General features: G+C 37.3%; 2 protein-coding genes across 2 annotated transcripts; both read right to left on the minus strand.

The window, feature by feature from the left end:
• Window positions 1-2506: 2506 nt before the first annotated feature.
• LOC102804220 (autocrine proliferation repressor protein A-like) lies at window positions 2507-9980 on the minus strand. The gene is made up of 16 exons (XM_085502996.1): window positions 9915-9980; window positions 9247-9539; window positions 8234-8348; window positions 8002-8067; window positions 7777-7825; window positions 6929-7042; window positions 6556-6651; window positions 6347-6436; window positions 5405-5534; window positions 4946-5063; window positions 4771-4858; window positions 4384-4422; window positions 3815-3903; window positions 3624-3714; window positions 3401-3466; window positions 2507-2955 (listed from the first exon to the last, which is right to left on the minus strand). Exons 2-16 carry the CDS (start codon window positions 9437-9439, stop codon window positions 2836-2838), a joined length of 1464 nt encoding a protein of 487 aa, XP_085359122.1. The 5' UTR covers window positions 9440-9539; window positions 9915-9980; the 3' UTR covers window positions 2507-2835.
• Window positions 9981-14796: 4816 nt separating this feature from the next.
• LOC100372054 (autocrine proliferation repressor protein A-like) lies at window positions 14797-21597 on the minus strand. Its single transcript, XM_078009533.2, has 15 exons — window positions 21399-21597; window positions 20784-20898; window positions 20279-20344; window positions 20051-20099; window positions 19614-19727; window positions 19427-19522; window positions 19134-19223; window positions 18888-19017; window positions 17903-18020; window positions 17642-17729; window positions 17363-17401; window positions 16697-16785; window positions 16393-16483; window positions 16158-16223; window positions 14797-15168 (listed from the first exon to the last, which is right to left on the minus strand). Exons 1-15 carry the CDS (start codon window positions 21595-21597, stop codon window positions 15049-15051), a joined length of 1470 nt encoding a protein of 489 aa, XP_077865659.2. The 3' UTR covers window positions 14797-15048.
• Window positions 21598-21856: the final 259 nt, after the last annotated feature.

Genomic DNA, 21856 nt, shown 5'->3' on the forward strand with positions numbered 1-21856 from the left:
GAATTAAATCGCATGATGGCGCTGTCTCCGCCACATGCTCTCACCAACCACAGTCATTTTACCTATATCTGCAGAATAAATCAAGAAAACTACACAAAATGCCTCCATTTGTGCCGTGCGTTCGGGCCAATCGTTAATTAGTAAGTTTATTAAGATAGTAATTTATTGTATAATCCTAATGCTTTGACATTTTTGAGGAGACAATAATTTTTCCAGGGCAAACCTTGTATATTTATTCGAATTACCCGATCATTTCATTTAGAATTAGACTGTAAAAACGTATTATTAAACTGATTAATATATCGGGATGACTTGAACATATCTTTGTTAACTGACAGGGACTTGTAGTTTGAACTTAATCGAATATTCAACTGTCGTATGCAAATCAGTTCTGTGCAGTGGTGATAATTAACGCGCATCGAACTGTTCGGAGTTCGGAGGTTTGATTTCGCCGCGTAAACAATCTACAGCTCATCAGGAGTGCGTTCGCGTCGTCGCCTCGGGGTGCCATGGAGGGCCTCTAGCTTGCCCAGTTTTCGTTTGACTGCTATGTGTCGTCACAACTGGGGCGACTCGGCGCAGTTTTTACCTCCCCGCTCGCTGTATCGGGGAAGTTTGTGAAATAGATAGCGAACGACAAAATCGTTAGAAAAAAGTGTTTAGGTAATTTCCTCAAACATAAAATGTAACTGGGTGTGTTTTTGAAATAAATCTTATACTTTTTACACGAATTTCGCTTTCATAGCAACGGACCAATACAATCATGTGACACTACTTTACGGATTACGTTCGTATAAACTACATACTTCCTTGAGGAACTCTTTCATTGCCACGGGTCACTACTGCCACGTCACTTTCGGCACCCTAATGTAACGACGTGAATCATGCACTCCAGAACGCTGCGAACCGGAGAAAACAGGGAGTTAAAAATCAACGCCCATTCTCGCAGGAAACCGACTGATGACGCTATAACTTGAAACTTGTCTATTACTTATCGGGAAAATCAGTGGCTGATTTGTCACTTGAAAAAGAGACAACAATGTTCATATAAAATGACAGAAAATAAATTGCTAACAATCGCAGGGTAGACAGTTTCACATCTATATATTAAACGTCGATAATCGCGTTTCTCACTTGTGTTTTTCGTCACTGATTCCAAAATATGGTGAAGATATGGAGGTTTATATTCTATCCTAGATGAAATTAAATTCAGCGAATATACTTTCTTCTCCTAAATTTGACATTCAGCTCACGATCAAAAGTTAGTGAAAATAAACTCCATAAAATTCACACAAAAAGTCTTTTCAGTGAAAATTAAGTCCAACTAAAATAAAGTATTTTAATTTAGTTGAAGGCGATAATTAGTTGGCTATGTATATCAAAATGTCTTTCCAGTATAATCACCCAAATTTTTCGTTTTTTCAAATTGGAAATGTACATGAAGGCTGCGTGGTGACGGCTCATAGAGCGATTCACGCCATCGTCTAAATACTAAAAAAACATACATATTTTAACCTAACAATTATTTAGTCTCATATACAGACTTACTAGAACATGCCTAGACCATCTATGCAAGGGTTTATATTATTGACAACGCTTCGAGTATGAAATCGTTCGCCCTCCACGTTGAGTATGTTGAAAATTGTCCTCCTTCGTTTATTCGTACACGAGTTTCACGCTATTGAATTGTCGATACAAACTAAAATAACACCAAATCACACTACAGTTTGCGTTCTAATGGCAATTTGACTTGTAGTTTTTGTTTCTTAAAGAATGACTGAGCAGAAAATGTGCAAAGTCGTCAATAACCTTATCGACTTATGTACTGTTTGCAGACAAACGCTAATCTCGGTTTGACCATCTTTCATAGTTTGTTCGACCTTCCATGAGAGCCATTTCTGTGACGTCACACTGACCATTAATAACGTGTGTCTGCTTTTCACCACGTGTTGGAAATCCAACACATCATATTATAATGAGAATATGGTTTGTTGACGTAATCGTCCAAAAACGCTGGAAAATACTCCAATAAAGCACTAATCAGCTCAAAACAGCAGCCCTATTTTTATCTTTACAGCAATACCGTGTGTCTTGTACGTTTACATTAGCTGTCATATTACCGATACAATAACAATGGTGTGACTAACGTGTCCTAGTTGTGTTGTCTGACCTTCGTGTCATGATAAGGGGATATAAAATTGACGGGATCAAAGAACGACGAACTTACAAAGGCTAAACACAAGAGATATCGTACGAGCATATCGATCTAACAGATACACAAAACTGTACATATGTACACTTCTTTATGTTGCTCCCGGGACCGCACCTCTTCGAATCGGACCCAACTTACGTTATTACTTTATTACATAAATTGCGTTAAAACTATAATACGCAATAAGTGTCAGAACTTATTCATTGCTATTGTTCATCGTGTAAAAATCCTGGGACGAAGAGAGAAGACAATAATGTCTCACATGTAATAATTATTCTCTAACGACAAAATGCATTTATTTTTTCAAACATTTAATTTATCTGGAAGATATAAAACATGTATAAGTATGTTGTACAAACATATTTCAATAAATGCGAAATGTAAGCAAATATGTATTTACATGTAAACACATTCCATAATTATAGATTTAAAAATAACCGTGTGTCACGTGGGTGCCATTATCGTTCAATCGTACAAGTGTACTCAAAGTAGCCTGTTTGGTCAAAGAACGGTTATTTCTATTCTGAGATATTCTGTTTTCCACAACAAGTCTTCATAAAAAAACCTCCACTTCTAATTAATCTTTTTGTAACTAAATAACTGTGTAACATAGTTTGCGTTATTTAAACCAAAGTTCCATAACAGGTTTCTCCTTCGCATGGCGGAAACGGAAATACATCGGGAACAATATTCACCTCTGTCGTTATTTCCAATACAGTGTCACGTGGACCGGGAAAGGTAGCCTGTTAATTAAGAGTATAAAACAAACAAACAAACAAACCAACGAACAAATAAATAAATTACAGGTTGGTATACAAACTAGATTATGATCTATCGTTAATTTATTAGTGCGTACCAGAAATTCAAATTGCATGTGAATTAACTAAAACAATATTTCCTCAAATGAATACTGTGAAATACTTTATTTTCGCTTGGAATTAATTTTTGCTGAAAGAATGATTCAGTGAAAATAAAATCCAGCGAATATACTAGTACCTTTTTTCTTATGTTTTACATTCAACTTTTCAAAAATCAGAGAAAATAATTTCCATTAAAAACACCCAAAAACCTTTTCAGTGAAATTGAATTCCAGTTAAAATAAAGTATTTTACAGTATTATTGCGTGCTCTGCAAACACAGCGTTCGTTAAGTTTTCGATATATATTAATGAAGCTGGACAATACATACCTGTATGAAAAAGGCTATCCATCCACTCTCTGGTTTAGGAAACTCACACCTGTATTCACCGTTATTCTGAGAACAAAAAATATATTGTTAATAAGATACCATGTTGTTGTTGTGTTGTTGTTGTTGTTGTTGTTGTTGTTGCTGTTATTGTTGTTGATGTTGGTGGTGGTGGTGGTGTTGTTGTTGGTGCCTAAACCCTTTGATTTGTACATGACTAACTCACCAACTTCTTCACTGGGAAAGACAGCCAGATAACAGGATGGGGTATTGGTTCACCAGTCTGCGAATCAGCTACCAATAAGCGGAAATCACGTCTACAGAGTAACAACAAAAACATCGCAAAATTATAACTAGAGAGGGCGCAACAGATGTTAATTTCAGGTGTGTTCCATGCCAACTGTATTTAAACCATACCTCTTGTCATCCAAGGTACGGGCTTTGAAGCATTTGACAGCAGCGGGTGTCGTATCAGTATTCATTGTAATAACTCCATGGGTAGCGGTCTGCAGATTAATTCAATAGACATTGTTAAACATGTATTAATAAACACACAGCGCGAATAAGATTACCATATTCAATAGGTGATTTTCCGTTCAACTACGAGATCTCGCGGTTGCGTGAAAGACGCGCATCGAATGTCTGCAGCAAAAAGCGAGCGATTTTAAACTCGAATTACTTTATTTCGTAGCTCACATCGAAAAGACGATTTTGACAGGGAAATATTGCGTTTTAATACCCTTAATTCATCGAAATTGACCATCATCAAATGTGTACAGCACATTATTAAGCATGGAAATGTCCCCAAAATACATTCGCGTTTGTCGAATCCCACGCGATGTTTGTCGCCACTACGATGCTATGACCTTTGTTTGTCCTGTGTTTACGTTCGATTTCACGCATAACGCGAGATCTCGCGAACGGAGAATGGTCTAATCGAAGCTTTCCTCATTATAATGTATAAATAATAATGTACAAACTTATACCTCATTTCGTGTCCAGGTCATTTTGGGCATCTTTCGGTTCTGTAAAGTAAGGACATATTATGGTTTAATAGTATGAGTGTGTATTACTCATTGGTCGCAGAACACCGTAGCAGCGTACATGACAATCTATGTGACAATACGCATTATAAACAAAGCAAATATTTTCTCCATGAAAAAAAAGGAACTGAATCAATTATTCACATGACATATTTACCATATGACACGTTCAAATAAATCGGTTGAATTTCTGATCACTGAATTTAACCAATTTGTATAAATTACTTTCCTAGATTCATTAAAACTGAATCATGAATTAGGTAAGGCATCTACGTGAAGTATGAAGATTTCCATGATTAGATTCAAGTTCAACTGAACAACGATACTTACCTCAACGACACTGAGAAAAAAAGACCTCAAGTTTAGAACTGTTTGGGCGTAGTGTAGAATTAAAGAATGTTCCGCGTTTGGAGTAATTCTGTAAGAAAACACAGGTACTCACTATAGACAATTATGAACAATAATATATAAAATGTACGATATATAAGACTAATAATGTACAAACCTAAGATATGTGATACCCTCCATCTGGTCGTAATAATAGTGAGAGTCGTCTGGAAGGAAGAACTCGTCTCCGCCGGTAGATATAATCATTTTCGGCATGGTCAATCGATCCTTATAGGCTGAGCAAGTAAATTAAATTTACATATTCAAGTTTGTGAAGCTAATAGCAAATAGGGTTTCGAGATTTATGCGTTCAATATGTAAATCGCGGGTTTCTGTGCCACGTGACATTATATCCGATGACGTCAGCAGATCGTTTATATGAAATATAACTCTGGTCAAGCGACTACAACTTTCTCAATAGCGGTAGAGTTGTAGAGTTATAGAATACCATTTTAAAGAATGTTATTCGCCTGGCCATTGAACAACAGTTGCTATGACGACGTACTCGTGCACAATTACTACGTGACCCTAAAACTAACAATCTAAGACATCACAGTTCATTAAAAGTATACCGTACTTAGTGGGTCGACGATGTCTGCAATCCCCTGTGTGTTTGGATGATCTAAGTTTTTGGTGACGTCTTCTTCGTAGTAATCGCTGAACGCAAACGTCCATCCCCCATAAGCCCGGAAGTGATGATGCAGATTCTGAAGAAGAATGCATTGTGATACATTACATGGGTATTTAAATAATAAACAGAACAACGTGGAATGTTAATTTCTGTATGGGCTGCTGATAACAAGATCAAATCAGCTGACCGTCAAGGGATGCGGAGTCACCTCACGACAACCGCGGATCTATTCAGCGTTCCATCCTTACGCACGTCCATTAACGCATAGCAACCATGCTAATATTATGGAACTACTGAAAAGTTACTGACCGTAGATGTGATTGGTTGAATGGACATTGCCTTGTTACTGAGAATTGCTCGCACGCAATATTTGAACTTGTCACTGAATATGACTTATGTTTGTGAAGTTTTCATTATTTGTTAATGAATGATATAACAGTAGCGCCGTAACCACATGATTAATAGTGACCTATATAGTGAAACATCGCTTGGATTATGGGATAATCTCTCAAATCGTTAGTTGGCGGTAAGCTCTCAATTAAAGGGCGGCAGTCGTCGCGCTGCGCATTTACGACGTTTGTGTTGATAAACACTGATTTTCCAACAATCCAATGCGCTCTTCTAAGCCAAATCACAAGTATGAGGTTTGACCTAGGCGATACCTTCCAATCACCTAAAAAAACCTAATTAAAGCTAGGTAACATCTCAGTTTGTACTTGTTGATCTGCGCAACAGTCAAAGTCGCCATCTTTGTTTATATGAGACCCATATATCTCGCGCATGCGTGGCGCGACGACTACCGCCCTTTAAACTAGTAATATGTGTATGGTGTCTAAAACAACTGGGTTGATGTATGTGAAAAGATTGAAAACAGTTTTATTTTGAAACCTTGACCATATTCAGCTCATCCATGACGATGGGGGCGCACGCAATGACTCTCTTATCAACAGCGGCTGTAGTCCACGTGGTCCATCCACGCTGCAAATAGAAGTGTACACGTAGTAACATTATCTAATGACAATTTGAACAAATTCGTATAAACTGCAATATTTGCATACTTCACAAGTACAAATATCAATAGACAATTTACGTCATACCTTAGATGCTCCTGCTACCATAAATTTGTTGATATTTGTCTGAGGGCTCACTTTCTTAGCGAAGTCTGTTATAGTATCCATAGCACGAACTGCCGCCTGTGAACATTATGACCTGATTAATTTCCGTATAGAGCAGACAGAGTTGATGTAAATGTTGATGTAAATTTCTGTTTCTTGAGAACTGTGTCTCAGGCTTTTGGAATCACAAATTTTGAAATGTGAACAATAATCATGATTTTAAGAACCAAGAATGTATTCAGCATTAAAATAATTGTTTTCATTATGGTATTTTCAATCACTTTACCGGGAGGTATCTCTGGGAAGAGAAATATACAGCAGAACAGAAGTGATGGAGATGTGACGGTGACCTCACCTTTGTCATCGGATTACGTAACAGCCAGTCTGGTTGCGTGGGATATTGTATGAAATGTTTCCATGTATAAGCAATAATCCCGTCTTCTGTTCTACTTTTATTGTTTGGGTCACCCTGTAACAAGTCAGTTGTCAAATATGAATATCAGATGCGGTAGTAGATGAGGGCCCGTTCACTTCGAGATCTCACATATTGCGTGAAAGCGCGGACCGAGCGTCTGTCGCAAAAAAATCAAACGATTTAATTTTGAATTTCTTTTTATAGCTCAATTTCGAAATGGCGATCACTGACAGAGGAATATTGCATTGAGATATCCTTACTTCATAGAAATTGATCATCAAATGTGTACAGCACATTATTAAGCGTGAAAATACCTCTAGATATATTCGCGTTTGTCGAATCCAACGTCACTGCGGCGCTATAAACTTTGTTCGATTTCTCACATCACGCGGGACCTCGAAGTGAACGGAAAAGGGTGTATTGCACAAATTGTACTAAATGTAACAGCTATAAATGAATACGTCAATATCTGATAGCGCTAGATAACACCCATCACTAGTACAAATCAACGATTGACTTAGGAGGTCCGAAAATCATATTAAGAGTTTGTTAAGGGTTCCAGTACGTTGAAAATTTTATTCAAAATGTGCTTCTGGTATTAATTAAATGAATGTGAAATTTGAACGGGAATCATTAGACGAAGTTTTCTAAAGGTATTTTTGTCTCCAAATGTGCGTGAGAAACATAGTATCAGTCAAACCCATGCCTAGATATTACAATGGCCACTGTCCCACTGAATACCATGTCACAATATAAGTATACATCACGATATATGAATATCAACTTACGTAAAACCGTATGTGCTCATTTGGAACCTGTTTCAAAATGGCGCCGATACTGAAAGATAAAACATCAATTCCAGGTCAACCCTGTAAGTTTTATAAACTTAAAACTAAAATATATTTAAATTTTCAATAGGAACACATTCACATATTCATATTAAGCAGGACCACATTCATATTCATCAGCTAATCACTAATAGAATTTACAAATCGCCGGAAACGAATAACTACCTTCCGGTTCCCAAAGCAAAGAGTGACGTCATTAATACTTCCTCATCACCAAGCGGATCTGGAGGTCTGCAAAGAGCGAGAAGTTCAGCTTTTATTTTTTACATTTATGCTATAACTCTAAATAACATATTTATTAAGATTTATGGCTAAGCACAATCTAAGTATTGCATTCAGTCGGCGCGTCTACCATGCGAACACGGGATATATGATTATGTCATTCGAATAATGTTACCCGTCAGTGTTACTGCCACCAGTGATGTACATAAACGAGGTGTCTGTAATAGTCAATTTATCAGGCACGGTGATTGCCATGTAATGCCACCAAATGGAACGATCGGAATCTTTCTCTGGAAAAGAATAAAACATAGTATTACAACTTGTCCTGTCAACATAATGTTATCGTTGCGGGTGACTTACACTTATTTGTTTTCTCATGTACATTGCGAGATATTTTTAATTGATTCTGCAAGAGACACATAAATGGTTACAGAGTAGTGTGACGCACTCTGGCACATTGCTGTCAAAATCCCTAACAAATCCAGAAATGGCAAGTGACCAAAAACTGTCTGTGAATTATAAACACCACATTAAGAATAGTTACATAACTAAACGTGTATGCGTGTTTTACGTATCACGGTATAATATTTCACTACTGGCGGCTATATCTCCGATCCTAATATGTTTACAAATACATCTATCTATTTATCAGTCTCACCCTTATCAATAGATTTCTCACTAGAGTTGTCACATGATACGTATATGTAAACAACGATGGTATTCACAATGGCATTGATCTATATTTAAGTTTATTGTAGGTTATGATAAATCAGCTGATTGAAGTCAGTCTATCGCTCGCAATACACATCTTAGAGGTTGTGACTGCTTCGAGAGTTGAGCCATTATCATTCCCGCTTTTTATCACTTTTGTTATTTTTTTTACATTTCAGGTAATATGCAAAATATGAAACAAATGGTGAAAAGCATAGTTCATAGTAAACAATGTCATTATATATAGATATATTAGGTAGGCGACGACAAAACTAAATTAAGTAATATAATATTAAATGCATTGTAAAGGTGGACTATCTTTACTCAATTGATTTGATTTATCTAGCTTTAGCAGTACCAGGAACGCCCCCAAAATGCATACAGTAGGTGTAATACAGTAGACAGGTCACATGTGTTACATAGAACCACGGTTAATTGTTTTCTTTTTAACGTAGAAAATATACAAATTTCGTTTACCTGTCAACCACTTTTGTGACGTCATATTCAGTATGTACACCGTGTAACCATTTTCTACGTGTTTTGTCTGATCAGTTAATACTTGGTAAGCGTAATGCGAATCGGGCCGGTTCACGTAGTCATCCAGCGGAGTTCCGAGGCAACGCGGAACCAGGGCTACGCAAGCAACCATGAGAAGCAGGGACGTTTGCATGGTAGAAGTTTGCGATGCCACAGGGTTTACAGGAACGTGGTAAATACAGTTCTCTTTCGTCTAGGTGATTTCGGTCCTAGTCAATCCGATCAACACTCGACTGAATGAACAAATAGGTTAATGTTCAACATCAGACAGCAACAGCGATTATCAAATCGATAGACCCACTCCTAACGCGAAAATCTCAGCTCAAAGTTTGCAAGAGTTTAGTTACACATGTATCAAAGTCCTCAATGTTGTCTGATGTGACGAACGCCCCGATATACACTGGATGGTGCCAGTATATGAACCCACTCAAATGAAGAAGTGTGCCGCGTCACTCTAAATTACCCAGTCCGAAGAATAAAAAACACTTCCTGTTGTGGATTTCTTGTATAGCAAAACAGAGAGTGTAAACAAGGTCTTGGTGTAATCGTGTACATTTCACGGAGTTGATTTTACCTGTAAATATTATTGAATATTAATGAACACTTACGTCGTTTGTGGATTTTTACGCATAACACATCCACGGTATTCACTGTATATACCTAACGTTAGGGGTTGCTTATTCTTCCGTGTTTCAAGGTCACGCGGGACTCGGTCATCCAGCGTGATTTACTTGATATGTTTAATGAAAGGGAAGTGAAGTCCCTTTTTTGTCCAGTGTGAATCGGCAGTGGCGAATATGAGCCTATCATTAAATGCTTATATCACCTGATATTGGTGATCACATGATTTATATAGAAACTTACATAGTATACAGAAAATGTATTCCTTATTATTTGAAGTACAGTTCCGTCGTTCCGTATTTGTTTTTAGAGATAGGTGGCGTATTGCAACGCACATTATATTTTCGCCAAAGAACAATTACAAACCAAAAATGAGCACCAATAAAATAACAACTCGTTTCATGTATAACGATTTTTACATTTTGCAGTGTTTATATTAATGCAAAAAATAAGTCAACCTGGAGAAGTTAGCGAGAAAGCGTAGGTTTATAGATAAAAAAAACAGCGTAATATTTGTTGGTGTGGCCACATTTCATATGTACCCCAGTGGGCATTTTTAACTTACAAATCACAGTTCGTTGAGTACATAGTAGCGCTTTTTATTGTGTGACCAGGTCTGTAAAACAACGAATTTCGTAGTTGTAAATTTCAAAATGTATTTGAGGGCGTGGGATGACATTCTGCAAAAATCCGGTGACTGTGTCACTTCTGCGAGACACATACATAAAGGATGACTTTATACAGACATCAAAGCTTTCCAAAGATGTATATTTTCCCCCTTGGTTTATTTAAATTGGTTCATGAATTATATAAGAATCATCCCCGACCCCGTTTACTGCGTTTAGCATAAAGTAATTTATTAGCAGTAAAAAACCAAGTTTCTTATTTATTTTGTAAAAGAAATATGTGCTTCATTAATTTCACCAAAAATAAAAAACGGTGACCGCATTGGATTTCTTTTGGAAATTTCACTGAGCAATATTGATTGTAGGGTCTGGTCTAAGGGCGTCAAGCAACGAAACAACTGAACACTGTGGCTGCATATGCACATGCTTTCTATAAACTTATATTTCTCTCGTATACGCAGGTTAACTCCTCCAACTTTCAATTTATTACACTGTAAGTAATAAACCCGCTTCTACAAAGACTATTGCCAGGTAATTTGTGGCATGGAGAGCTGCTGTCGGGTCGTTTTTCCATCTGTTTCGTGTGGAGACGTCTACACGCCACATACAGGATGGACTCCAACGAACGATTTGATGTATGTTTGACTCATATCAAGTATTATCTAGAAACTACTGGTAAAATCGACACCCGAAGTTCGGACGAAATATGTTACGAGTACATGAGTTTGCCCTTGAACTTGAAGCCATTCTATTGTGTGAGTTGACATTACGTAACAAGTGTATTCATTAATGAAATGACATTAGAATTTCAAATGAATTTGTCATTCAGAACTGTGTTAGGTATTTGTGAAGATGTGGAACAGCAGCCATTTATTGCACGTTTTCTACAGTGTGCCGGTGAAGACATCATCAAGGCCATTCAAAACATGAAAGGTGACCTTCTTGCTGAAATTAAACGAAGTGGTTATGAAATTCGACAGGAACACATTCAAGATATAATACAAAAAAAAATAATGTGCACGGTTAGATGACCGGGTGTCTAAATTGGAAACGTCTGTGAATATATTGAAGGATGAAGTTGGAGAAATTTCCGAAAATCGTAATATTCAAGATCTTGACTGTACAGTGATAAACATAAAGCTAGACGAAATAATCAATCGTATAGATATTTTAGATGCCGATGCTGATAGACATGAGTCATTCTCTCTAAGAGATAACGTAAAACTGTATGGGATCGCTGAAGCAGACGGCGAGTCGTTCGAAGACTGTAAGATCAAAGTATTAAATCTATTAAATGAACATATCACTGAAAAAGTATGGGTTAAACGGGATATTGTCCGTGCACATAGAGTGCCGAACACTCCGATTCAGGGCCGTACACGTCCAATTATTGTGAAATTTCACCATTCAGATGATAAGTTACCTGTACTTACTAACCGTTCAGTGCTAAAAGAGCTGGGAATTGGAATTGGGAATGATTTGACGAGGCACCAAAATGAAATACTGATCAAATTGAAGTCAGATGGGAAAAGGGGATATTTTAAAAGAGGTAAATTGTTTATTGCTCAGGATTATTATAAAACGCGGTCATCAAATCAGATCCAAAGAAAAGAAAACCAACGACCACCTACTCGCCCTCGAACACGTCTTCAACACAAACAACAAGCCTTGAACACTGGAGAAAATGTGCTGGTCGACAATATTGCCGAATAGGTCCCGGCCAAGGCCCGATGAGAATAAACTTTATTTTTTGGAATATCAGAGGATTAAAATAAAAACTTCATTTTCCTGAATTAATAAACTTTCTACTATCAAATGATGTTATTTATTTAACAGAACACTGGGCTGAATCTGTCGACCAGTTCTCTGATTTTTTTCATGGGTTTAAAGTGTACAGTCGTGTTAGACCGCGAAGGTCAGTATTTGGCCGATTTTCTGGAGGTGTCTTAACACTAATTAGCAATAATTTGATTCACCATGTAAAATGTATTAAAACTGACCTACATGATTGCTTATTTTTCCTTTTCCAGAAAGAATTATTTGGTTTTGATAAAGATGTCATCTATTGTAATGTTTATATACCTCCCCAAAATGCAACACTCTATGGTAATCTTGAATCACGAAATGGAATTGAATTACAGTAATTGAAAATTCTTTGATCACCATTTTATCTAAGTTTGATGACGCAAATTTGATTGTAAACGGTGATTTTAATGTCCGTACGGGAAATGAGCACGATCTTATCATAAATGATAATATAGATTATATTATAAATGAATTTTCTTATATTGAAGACACCTTCAACATTCCACGAGCAACAAAAGATAACATTTCTAACAATGTTGGTCGTACTTTGTTATCTCTGTGCTGCTCACACAATTTGCATATGTTGAATGGTAGAGTAGGCAGCGATGCAGGTGTTAGTGACTTTACATGTATCTCAAGTAACGGGGTAAGCCTTGTTGACTATGTTCTTGTGTCGACACCTTTATTTACTGATATCGCTGATTTCCTTATTTTCGTACAGAGTATGATCATCTCCCAATTGTAGTTAGTATACAAGGGTCTGTACATAAACAATTTGATATTAATGCAAATTGTATGCAAAAGGGTCAACTAACTAAGTATGTATGGCTGCCTACACGTTCTTATTCATTCATGAGCAAATTACATACCGAGGAAATACAAAATAGGTTAAACCCGATTTCTGAAAATATAAATCTCGATACAGATGTATCTGTTAATATAATTGAAGACTTGATTCGATCTGTAGCTGATAAATGTGGTATGAAAAAGTAAATTTCAAACACATGTACAGAACAACCACCATTTTCGTGATACCAATAACCCAACTCATTTACATGAATACCACTTATTGAGTAAAAGGTTTAAGTGTGTTTGTCGGGACAAAAAACGCCAACACATAGATCAAATCAAGTCAAATTTGATATGCGCAGATACAAATCTGTTTTGGTCGTCATTTAAACGACTAAATAACCCTTTCTCTGCCAAACCAAATATGCATATCACACCTGCTAAATGGTATAACTTTGCTCTTGCAGACGAGTTTTAAGATCTACTTAAATTAGTTGACGAATTTCAATCTAGCACTATGGAAATTGATTGGGATATCTTATAAATGGGCCTATCACAGCTGACGAAATTAGGCATAGCATTACTAGTATTAAAAATGGTAAATCTGCAGACCCCGACGAGCTGATTGGCGAATTCTTTATAAACTCTTTTCCTACCTTTGCCCCATTTTTAAATATCATTTTGACTATCATGTAGGCGTTCGGCAACCCAATGATCATGGCATATAGCTATCCCCGACCCAGTCGAACTTTTGCAGATGATGTTGCAATGTTTTCAGATACGGTGATCGGGTTGCAAAGATCTCTTAAAATATTAAGTAGTTACTGTGACAGGTGGAAAATGAAAGTGAATAAGGAAAAACAAAAGTTGTGTTGAATGAAAAATGGTTTTATAAAGGTGAAGAAAGCGAGGCAGTTTTCTAATATAAACATCCTGGGGTTGTATTATATTGTCGACTTCTATGGTCGACAGCAACAAAGGCTTTAGCACAACATACCAAAAAGGCCATGTTTGCCATTATGAATTCTGGGGGTTTCGACAGTATGATTGGCTCGAACGAATCAAGTTTCTTGCTTGTAGGTATTACTTTGATGTCTCACAAAAATCCTAAAACAGTTGTTTATTAGGTGAGTGTGGGAGGTATCCCATTTTTCTGTATACCGCGAAACGATGTGCAAAATATTGGTCAAAATTTATTTACATGCCCCATTATAGATATCCCCGTAAATGTTATGATATGCTTTACAGTATAGAAGAGTCTGGAGTTAGAAATAAGCATACATGGATCACTGATATAAAGAATTTGTTGTTTATTTGTAATATGCAACATTTTTGGTACAGTCAGGAAGTTAACAATACAAGCACGTTTATGGAAACATTTACTGTTAGATGTAAATGTTACTTGCAGCATAACTGGCTAAGTGACATATGTACGTTTGAGAAACTCGTGACATTTCGCGAATTTAAAACAGAGCTACAGCGGGAAAAATATATTACTTCGGTCACTATGAACTCCCACAGAAACACCTTAGCATATTTTCGTTGCTCTTCGCATAGTCTGCGCATCGAAACTGACAGGGGAACTCTTGAGAGAGATCAGCGGCTTTGTAAAGTCTGTGATACAAATAAAATTGAAAACGAATACCACTTCCTTTTAGTATGCCCATTTTATTCTGAATTTCGTCAATTGTATCTTCCAAAATATTATTTCCACCCTCCATCTTTTCATAAATTTGTAGAATCATTAACTTCACAAGAAACCAATATAATTAAAAGTTTGGCAGTCTATGCTTATCACACATTGAAACTTAAAAGCGATATTGCTGATTTTTTGTAATTTAAGAATGTTTATGTATATACATTTTATGGGCCGATGGCCTTGAACTATATAGATTGCCAGTTAAACGAGGATGCCATAGCAACCTTCTCCTTTGCAATCCGCGAATGGAAACTCATCTGGAATGATATGAACTTCAGTGGTGAATTCCAAGATGGTGTCTTTAGGACCAGGATACGTGGCCTGTAATATAATGAAAGAAATAGACCAGATTTACAAATAAATAAAATAAATAAATACAAACTTTATTATTAGACACAGCGCTCTCCATGACAGCTGTCAATTAGGTTTATCAATTTATTTTGCTGAATTTTGCTGTGTATCCGAGGTTTTCAAACCTGCTGTTAATGAGATATTTAAATAGAGCATATTGCATTTTAACAACGTATTATATACCGGCTTTTGTCGGATGGTTTGATATATATATATTGTTCCAGGTGTAAATAAATATCATTAAAATTATAATATTTTCACGTAATTAGAAGGCATATATATTCATGCATCATTCTGATATTGTTTTCCACTTGCTCAAGTATACATTGGTCGCAGAATAAACTGTGACATTGAGTGATAAAACTATGAGAAACGCAGGGGCCAATCAGCACAAAGTCAATAATTGTATTGTCTTCAGTGATGCACCTATACACAATGAAATGCTTCTTCATATCACTTCAGAAACAAATATGTAAAACCATGAACAAAGAAAAACTGATTCCGCTTTCACGTGAGAATTGTGAAGTCTATTCAAATTTTTGTTCGTAGTTTCACGATACTCTTTTGAAGAAGTTCACAAATAGTCTTAACTGCACTTCAGGTAACCGGTTCAAAGAAATCGCAAAAAGCGTTTTTGATAACTTTGAGCATGTTAAACAATTTTGTTCAATGTCGAATCTTGATAGGAAGTTTAGAGTGTGATTTATCGTAATACTAAAAAGCAGCAAACATTTCGTAAGTTCTCTTGTGCACGCGCACTGGCGTTTTTCATTATTTCATCTTGCCAAAGCTATATCAAATGTTGCCAATAAACGTTATTAACGATAAAGAGTCATTTTTTAATTAATTGCAATATTATATCAAACCATTTATTTAGACATGCTAAAATATGGGATGCCAATATAATAGGCACAATTAGAAAATTACACTGACATCGGATTTTATTTTGTAATAATTACCTGAATATAGAATCCAATCCACACACCATCTTCTTTGCCAAACTCTGCCTTGTATTTACCTTGACCCTGGGAGCGGAAGACATGACAGATTATCCAGTATACAACATGCGGATACACATGAATAATACACATCACGTGATACATACAAGTCATTATTACTGGCCAGTTCTGATATCAGCAGATAATACAATTGTACGGCGTAGATTTGGACAACTCTTGATTAAATGTCACATACCATATTTTGAACGTCGAATGGCAACCACGGAATCGCTTGAGGTCCTGGCTGCCCAGTTGCCGGATCGATCCTTACGAGTCTGAAGTCTCTTCTGTGTGTAAAACAAAGCGATATTATTTGAAGATACCAGATGCACGCTAAAATTGACAACTCGGATTCACTAAAAAATGAAAGAACACTTCTGTACGTTACGACAGAGGAAACTATAATTTGTTATTTCTTTTATCAATATAATTTCTCTTCATGTTTACACACATTTTTAAGACAGATAACTCATATCTGCAGTACACTAGGAAATAACTACCTTGTTTTCCCCAATGTCTTGGCTCTGAAGCATTTCACTGTGAGTGGAGTAACGTCAGTCACGAGAGTGATACTACCTGTGGTTGCAGTCTGTAACATATACACACGACCGTGAATATATGTGGTATATTAAAGCGCGGTAGTCGTCGCGCTGCGCATGTGCCACATTTGTGTTGATAAACATTGATTTTCCCACAATCCAATGCGCTCTTCAAATGAAAATCACAAGTATGAGGTTTGACCTGAGAGCGACTTGCACTGATTACCGCCAGTGACTCCTTCAATACCTTTCAATAACATGAAAATTACTTAATTAAAGCTTGGAAACGTCTCAGTTCGTACTCGTTGATCAGCGCAAGAGTCAAAGTCGCCATCTTTGTTTACATGAGATCCATATATCTCGCACATGCGCAGTGCGACGACTACCGCGCTTTAACGCGAGATTTCTACAATGATAATTCGTGGAATACATGACTGTCCTTATTCACTGTTGTCCCTTGTATTAAATTTAAAATGGCGTATTCGATATAAACGGGTATACTATGCTAAACAACGTACACACGCTGTTTATTTACGAAAAATTCGAACGCACACAGCCGCAATGATCACCGCCATCGAGTGTTTCGATTGTGCTGGCATGTGATATAGTTTAACTCATATTGCCTACCTCACTTCGAGTCCATGTCATATTTGGCAACTTGTAATCCTAAAAATAAGAGTCAACATTCATGTATTCAACCACGTCTATGATGGACAAGGCGGGAATAGCACTATACTGATAACATGTATGAGCCAGACGCGGGTGCAGGATTTCTTGTTATGCGTGGCATCCCTTACAATGACGTCATTATCGCATTGAGTTATGGGCAACGAGTGTAAGAGAAATCCGGAAAAGTGTCGGCCAACTAAATCAGCCTCTGATTTCGGAATCCAATGCAGTACTTACGTAATAAACGGCGAGGAAGAATGCCCTCATGGCAAATAAGTCGTCGACATAGTGACCAGTTTGACTATGCTCAGAGTTGGGCGTCACCCTGAAAGTTTCGAAATAATATAATAAAGTGAGGAATGTAATGTTACAGACATATACGATATAGACTTGAAAATACCTTTTCTCTCGATACTTGCACTACTGACTATTATTACTATTATTGGAACCGAGTAAATTTTTTCTGCAGAATATTAAAATTTAAACACTTATACCTACTTAAGAAACTTGGGCCCGGGTATATTGTCATAGTAGTAGTGGGAATCATCGGGAAGAAAGAACTCATCGCCAGATGCAGTAACGATTAGTTTTGGCATTGTTAATCTTTCTTTGTACGCTGAAGGGAAAACATAGAACCAGGGATTATGATGAAACGTTTAGTACAATGTAGATATATATACTATTGGATCTGCGGCTGTATAACTACCATTACCATTAACATTCCATTTCATATTAACAAAGCGCGTTAATACATTGTTTTCTGACGTCATCTTTATTTGTATTTATGCAAATTAAAAGTGCTCATGTTACATACAGTACATAATGACACAATAACCGTATTCCACGTCTGGGACAATGTGACAAGGTTGTCTGACAATCTGTTTATTTAGACACACCCTATTATAGTATTTTTTTTACTATAATAGGGTGTGTCTGCATCGCGTGTTAAAATTTGCATATAACATTAGCGCGTAACAAAGATTGTGATATAGGAAAGAGTGGTATTAACAACGATCAATGATTACTTGAAATCGATTCCAGGAAGGGGGGGGGGTAAAAGAAAAGTTATATAACATTTTATTATTCAATAATTTATTAAAATACATGTTTGCCCAACTCCCTGTGGTATTAGGTGATTTCCCTTTCAACAGCGAGATCTCGCGAGTTGTGTGAATGACGCGCGCCGCAAAGATTTATTTCGTAACATCGAAAGGCCGATCTTTGACAGGAGACTATTGCGTGTTAATTCTCTTACTGCATCGAAATTGACCATCATAAAATGTGTACAGCACATTATTAAGCATGGAATATCCTCCCGATTATTTTCGAGTTTGTCCCACGGATGTTTGTCGACGCTATGACCTTTGTTTATTCTGTTTACGTTCGATTTCACGCACAACGCAGGGTCTCGCAGTGAAGGAAAATGATCTATTATATGTTCTGTTGTTATGCGTATTATTTCGAAATAGTATATGATTCTCACCGTACGGATCTACAATATCGAACATTTTCTGAGTGAGGGCGTCGTCTATATGTTTCGTGATGCCTTCATCATAATAGTCTTCAAAGGCAAACGTCCAACCACCCAGGGATCGGTAGTGATGATGTAAATTCTACCCGCAAAGGAAAAAAAATCTACAGTTTTCAATAGTTAGGTCGGAATATCTTTTAAGAGCTTCTAAATGTGTGAGTTTGAATAAAGCGAGATATAATTATAAAATAACTTTACCTTCACAAAGTTTAAACAGTCTAATACAATAGGAGCCATGGCAAATACACGTTTATCCACTGCAGCCGTTGTCCATGTCGTCCAGCCACGCTGAAATAGTTAGGCATCATACGTACAATATACCAATTATAAAGCGCCAAAGGAAGGGAGTGAACGAATAATGAGTTCGTGTACCACACTATAGCCATCAAACTCACTCCTTACACAAAGGGCGTTTGCTCCCAGCATGCTCTGCGCAAACCTTGAAAGAAAATGCCTTCTGTGTGGAGAGTACTCTAAAACTACAAACCTACCTTCGACCCACCCGCAATCATGTACTTCTGAACGTTTGTTTTTGGATTGATTTTCTTGACAAAATCACTGATGGTATCCATGGCACGAACCACAGCCTGGGAAGAGAATCCACGATGAGTCATGTGTGAATATATAAACATTTATTTGTCTTGTGTCGACCACTGTAAGCGACTACTGTGTTCATACCTTTGTCATGGGCAGGCGAAGCAGGTACTCTGGTTGGGTAGGGTCATTCAAATAATGCTTCCACGTATAAGCGATGATACCGTCTTCGGAACGAGTCTTATTTTGCGGATCTTCCTGAGAAATATAATATTCGTGTAAAACTTCAGGTTAAGTACAGCAAACCTCGTTTATTGAAATAATAAACGATTTTCAACTAATAAGCAAGCAAACTATACTGTCCATGGGAGAAATACGCTATATTCGAAATGACGAACGAATGCACAACCAAACAAAAGCACCATCAACGCAATTTAGACAGAGGCGTCTTGTGGAAATTATTGCAAAGGTCAACATTCACCTTCAACATTGATCGGTGGAAAAAGATAACATTGGCATTGCAAATGACGTCAGAAACAGACGTCGTAACACAGTGTTAGTAGTAACAGTGGCGTACTTACAGAGAATCGGATTCCTTGATTCGGAATTTGGCGAAGACATGCACCAATGCTATGTAAACAGTTGTACATTACACCAATATCACCCCGGTCAATAAGATAGAAAATTACCGAAATATTACCATTTACAGCAATGTAATTGTGTGTTCATATTTCAAACATTATGATATTGTCGATCATTCGTGATTATAGTTTAGTTAACACATGCAAACAAAGGAAATACAAACCAACCTGCCCGTGCCCAGGGCAAACATGGAACTCATCAATACATCTTTGTTCGAAGTTGGGTCATCGGGACTGAAAGAGAATAAACGAAAATGTCAGCGCTTATCCTTTTAGGAAGGATAAGGGTTATTATCTCTCAGTGCGAGTATTGATATGATAAGATTAGGATACAATCATTGGCATGAATATAGTCGCGACATCTAGCGACGAAGCATAACAGTGACGTCAACATGTCTTGGAAAGGTGAAACGATGTAGTCTACATATATAAGATTTTGGGTTTTATAATCGTCCGTCATTAGGTATATAGTAAATTCTTATATAAATGTTGTGAACGGCGTCACGTTTCTACGTCACAGAAGCGTTTCGTCCCTTGAGGACGCTACTCATGGCAACAATGCATCGCAGTACAACATCATGGTGCGAAACCACTGTGAATTGTCATACATCAGACATGACTAGACCGTGCAGCAGCTAATACACGGTTATGATAAATTTCAGCGCAAACTCACACGCCGCCGTTGTGTCCTCCAGTGACGTAGATGAACCCAGCATCCATGATGGTGAGTTTATCGGGTACAGTGATATACAGGTCATGTGACCATAAGGATTGATCCACCTTTAGCTCTGATGAGAAGAGTACGACACGATGTGAGAAAATTACTGTGAATATATCATCTATATATACATAACTGATCGGGGAAGTCACGCGTTTATGATGTCGACGAAGGTTACATTATTAGAGGGCGATGGTCGTCGCGCAGCATGGGTTCGGAATTTATGTAAACAAACACTGTATTTTACACGCGTTGTGTACGTCGCTATGAGTCCCAGTCGAGCAGGACGCGGCGCGACCACCGCCGTTTAAGTTATCAAATTGTTTGCACTTAGAGGTTTTTTGTTGGCAAGAGGCCGTAACGTGACTGTGTCGGGAGTATGAACAAGTCAATGAATCGACGCATCGCTCTTTTGATTATCTGTTAATTTCCGTTCAGGTAAAGGGCAATGGAGCCTCATGATCTCAATTGATCGATTCCTTAGTGTGCATCATTAATTGCAAACAGTGAGCGTTTCGGTTATTTAAGCTATAAGGGGAAAGTGCGTAAAACATTAGAGAAGTGACTCACCGGACAACCACTTTTGTGATGTCATATTCAGCACATAAATTGTATAGCCATTGGGAACGTGTACCGTCCTATCGCTCAACACGTGGTAGTCATAATGACTATCGGCTTTCATGACGTAATCATCGAGAGGCGTACACAGAACTGTTGGGCAGCAGAGTGCACAAAACAAAAGGCAAACGCACAATTTAAAAGCTTCCATGGTTTGCCTCTCAGTACGTAATCGGTCCAGTTGTTAACTGGTCAACCAGGGTACGTTTAAAATGATACGATGTTATCACGTTATTGTTAATGGTGAGACCAAAGTTTACGGGTCACTGATTGTCCTAGATTTGTAACGACATTATGTATTACTTGCATTACACGGATGTATACTATATTACAGAAATAACAGAGCATGTCCTCACGGTTTCTTTTTGAAAGATCTTATGAGAATCGTATATGGAGGTAAATTGGTTATG

The sequence above is a fragment of the Saccoglossus kowalevskii genome, chromosome 8 (assembly GCF_978046115.1).
Source record: "Saccoglossus kowalevskii chromosome 8, keSacKowa6.1, whole genome shotgun sequence".
Lineage (NCBI taxonomy): Eukaryota > Metazoa > Hemichordata > Enteropneusta > Harrimaniidae > Saccoglossus > Saccoglossus kowalevskii.

What these genes read in the sequence shown, in the direction of transcription:
- LOC102804220 (XM_085502996.1), bottom strand. Translation starts at nt 9,439, where the DNA reads ATGCAAACGTCCCTGCTTCTCATGGTTGCTTGCGTAGCCCTGGTTCCG. An exon ending in TTTGCTTTGGGAACCGGAAG is followed by an intron (nt 7,826 to 8,001) that starts GTAGTTATTCGT and finishes TTTATCTTTCAG; the next exon opens with TATCGGCGCCATTTTGAAAC. An exon ending in ATGAGCACATACGGTTTTAC is followed by an intron (nt 7,043 to 7,776) that starts GTAAGTTGATAT and finishes GACTTGTTACAG; the next exon opens with GGTGACCCAAACAATAAAAG.
- LOC100372054 (XM_078009533.2), bottom strand. Translation starts at nt 21,597, where the DNA reads ATGGAAGCTTTTAAATTGTGCGTTTGCCTTTTGTTTTGTGCACTCTGC. An exon ending in ATCAAGGAATCCGATTCTCT is followed by an intron (nt 19,728 to 20,050) that starts GTAAGTACGCCA and finishes TATATTTCTCAG; the next exon opens with GAAGATCCGCAAAATAAGAC. An exon ending in ACTGTTTAAACTTTGTGAAG is followed by an intron (nt 19,018 to 19,133) that starts GTAAAGTTATTT and finishes CTTTGCGGGTAG; the next exon opens with AATTTACATCATCACTACCG.